We start from the raw sequence: 2959 nt of genomic DNA, 5'->3' as shown, positions 1-2959 counted from the left end.
CACTTTCTAAAAAAGCCATTTAGTTCTCTTTGGAATGATGTAAAAACGAGCGTTCTTGCTCATTTTGCTTCCGAGAAACATGCAAAACGGGACGGCAAACATGAAATTTCGCAGTAATCTTACGCCACCCTTGCACAAAACGACGATAATTTTTCTAATTTCATAGACAACAGAAGACTGTATTTTTTCTACATAACCCCCCCCCCTGAATTTAAAGCTGGATCCTCCCCTGTCTGAAGGGTAAATTATGCATTAATTTCCCAGACCAATGAACGATTGGAGATCTTGAACTGGCGAGAAGAGACTTTATCAGTATCGCATTCAATTCGTGCACACACTCGCGCTATCTCAGGCCTGAATTGGCACAGATTCGATCCAAATATCATCGCCACTTCTTCAGTGGATACCTTCGTGAATGTGTGGGATATTCGTGATTCGCGCCGCCCCACATTGTCCCTCGCCAACGTGGCCGAATCATCCCAAGTGCGATGGAATCGAATATCTCAGCACTTGATTGCAACAGCCCATGATGGTAAAGCTAAACTGCAATGCAAGAAGTAATTTTATTGTGTGGTCCCATTTCCAGGTGACATAAAAATTTGGGATCAGCGAAAGGGTTCATATCCACTTCAGTATATTGCGGCGCATCTCGCTAAAATTTATGGACTGGACTGGAGTCCCCACATAGAGAACCAAATTGCCTCTGCCAGCCAAGACCATTCAGTTAAGTTCTTCGACACTTCCAATCCGAGAAAACCTGACTTTGTCCTCAGTACTGGTTCGCCCGTATGGAGGGCTAGGTAATGAAAAAAACTTGGCAATCGGCGTCTAAATAAACCCGAATCTTCTCCAAGGTACACGCCGTTTGGGAACGGCATGATAACAGTGGTGGTGCCTCAAATCCGCAGGGGCAGCGAGAACAGTTTCTTGCTGTGGAACATTTCAAACAGGGCCGCTCCAATGCACACGTTCGTAGGGCACAGGGATGTGGTGCTGGAGTTTCAGTGGAGGCCGTCCAGGCCCGATGATTCCTATCTGCAGCTAGTCACTTGGTCCAAGGATCAAACTCTGCTGGTTTGGAAGATTGAGCCCTTTTTGCAGAAGCTGTGCGGCTACGAGCCGGACGATTTGAGCATTTACGACGACAATAGTTCAAGTAAGTGTTCCTATTAGAAAACGCAAAGAGCAGCTGAAAACTGGAAGGTTTAGTAGGGGGAATTGACGAAGCAGCCAGCACAGTATCCTTGAAGAGAATTCAGCCGCTGCAGCAGGAATTCTCGTTGCTGAACGTCCACATCCCCAACCTGGAAGTGAAAAACATGGACTCCTTAACAAGGACCGTGACCGCAACGTGCAAAATTAACACCGTTATAACGCACGTTAAGGTGATCTTTCCAAACGCTTACCCTCTGGGGGTGCCTCCAGCGTTCCAAGTAATGCCCGGCTCCAACATCAACGACTCGATAGGTTCCCAGCTGCTGCATACGTTGAACCATCTAGCAATTCAGCGGGTGTCGAAGAACCGCACCTGCTTGGAACCGTGCTTAAGGCAGATGGTGACCACGTTGGAGCAACTGTTGGTTGATATTGATAGCGACCGATCATTTGAAAGAGTATATGTGGAACCCACCGTCAGCGCGGAGGGCTACAACGACGCTTACATTCCCTTCCCTCGAACTTCGGGCGTCAAGTTCTGCTCTGTGAACATTTTGGTTTGCTTTGGCAGGCCGCTGTTGACGAGAAGATTGGGGAATAAAAACGATTCGGGAACTCCGAGGGCGCTCTCGGCTTTAGAAGGGATTTTAGCTAAGCGATCCACAGATCAAATGACTGTTTCTGCGTATTATTTTCAGAGACAAAAGCAAAGGTGGCAAGTGCAGGAGTTGTTTGAACTGTTTTGTATGTGGAAGATTTTAGGTCTCGATCGAAGCATTCGCTATCGAAAGCCTCCAAGGCCATGGTGCACATTTACGACGCTACCAATTTGTTCTTGATAAATCGCCAGCTGGCTGAAGATTATATTTTGTATGGGGATGTGGCCACTATCTGCAAGGTACCACTCCAAATAGGGCGAGTGGGAACAAGTTCAACCAAAGCTTTTTTAGCACAACGCAGCAGCCGCCGCTGTCGCGGGAAGACGGGATCTGGTTCAAGCATGGATTCTAATAGAGATTACTTTAGCCCAACGTCTAGTGGATGATGATGGTGATTGGGCTGGCCATCCATGTGGGGATAACTTACTAATTTCCTTGTAAGTCCTTGTGTTCAGCCATCGTCATGTTTGCTACCGCAGCTTGTTTCAGAATCAATCACTACGCTTCTCAGGCGGATCTTCAGATGGCTGCAATGCTCTGCTGCATCTACGGTAAGCAGCAAGAGAATTCGCTGAGAAAGGCGTCTTTGAAGTCCATACTTTCTCCAATGGTGGGTGAACGCTGGAGTAGCTTTAATTCATTGCATGCGTTGCCTCATTTCAAACGATAATTTCCATTTTCTCACATCAATTTACTACTTTGTTATAGCATCTAAATTCCGGCCAACGGTGGTTTAAGGTAATTACAGTCTGCAATGCTGTTGTAGCGCCAGCTTATCTGTTGTAAATGTGGAATAAATGGCTTTGCTTGCGTTAATGTTTGTGGCAGTGGGAAACATAGATGGCGTCTCTTGGTTAATTTAGAAGTAATTTTTCGTATTTTGTGCGAGTGCAGTTCCTCGCTAGACACTCTGTACGTGCATGAAAATTGTTCTTGGGTTGATTACAGAGAAGTTGAATTAATTTATCTTACTGGTATTATTTTTACTCAAAATTAATTCCTGGGTTTCAGTCATTTATTGTCTCTATTTATCAATTAAAATACGTTTCGGTGTATTTTTCCACCATCATCAGTTTTTATGTGTAGCGTTGTTGCTGCTTTAAGCCTTGGCATGCATTTTCTTGCTCGGCAAAAAATGCATGCCA

At 45.5% G+C, this 2959-nt stretch overlaps 1 protein-coding gene across 3 annotated transcripts in view; it reads left to right on the top strand.

Moving 5' to 3' along the window:
- The window catches only part of LOC109537523 (GATOR complex protein WDR59), a 6020-nt gene that overhangs the window by 1087 nt on the left and 1974 nt on the right, over positions 1–2959 (top strand). The window contains exons 3-10 of one of the 3 annotated variants that reach the window (XM_048665182.1): positions 265–532; positions 587–800; positions 855–1156; positions 1210–1867; positions 1918–2053; positions 2106–2251; positions 2304–2424; positions 2523–2552. In XM_048665182.1, coding sequence (XP_048521139.1) covers positions 265–532; positions 587–800; positions 855–1156; positions 1210–1867; positions 1918–2053; positions 2106–2251; positions 2304–2424; positions 2523–2552 — 1875 coding nt within the window. The remainder of the gene's footprint in view (positions 1–264; positions 533–586; positions 801–854; positions 1157–1209; positions 1868–1917; positions 2054–2105; positions 2252–2303; positions 2425–2522; positions 2553–2959) is intronic. The other 2 variants (XM_048665183.1, XM_048665184.1) reach the window with 2 other exon arrangements.

This window comes from Dendroctonus ponderosae, unplaced genomic scaffold, assembly GCF_020466585.1.
Source record: "Dendroctonus ponderosae isolate FM_Combo_2020 unplaced genomic scaffold, Dpon_F_20191213v2 Dpon_F_20191213_3, whole genome shotgun sequence".
Classification (NCBI taxonomy): Eukaryota; Metazoa; Arthropoda; class Insecta; order Coleoptera; family Curculionidae; genus Dendroctonus; species Dendroctonus ponderosae.
Note: the sequence above shows the minus strand (reverse complement) of the source record. Positions and strands in the feature narration are given on the sequence as shown.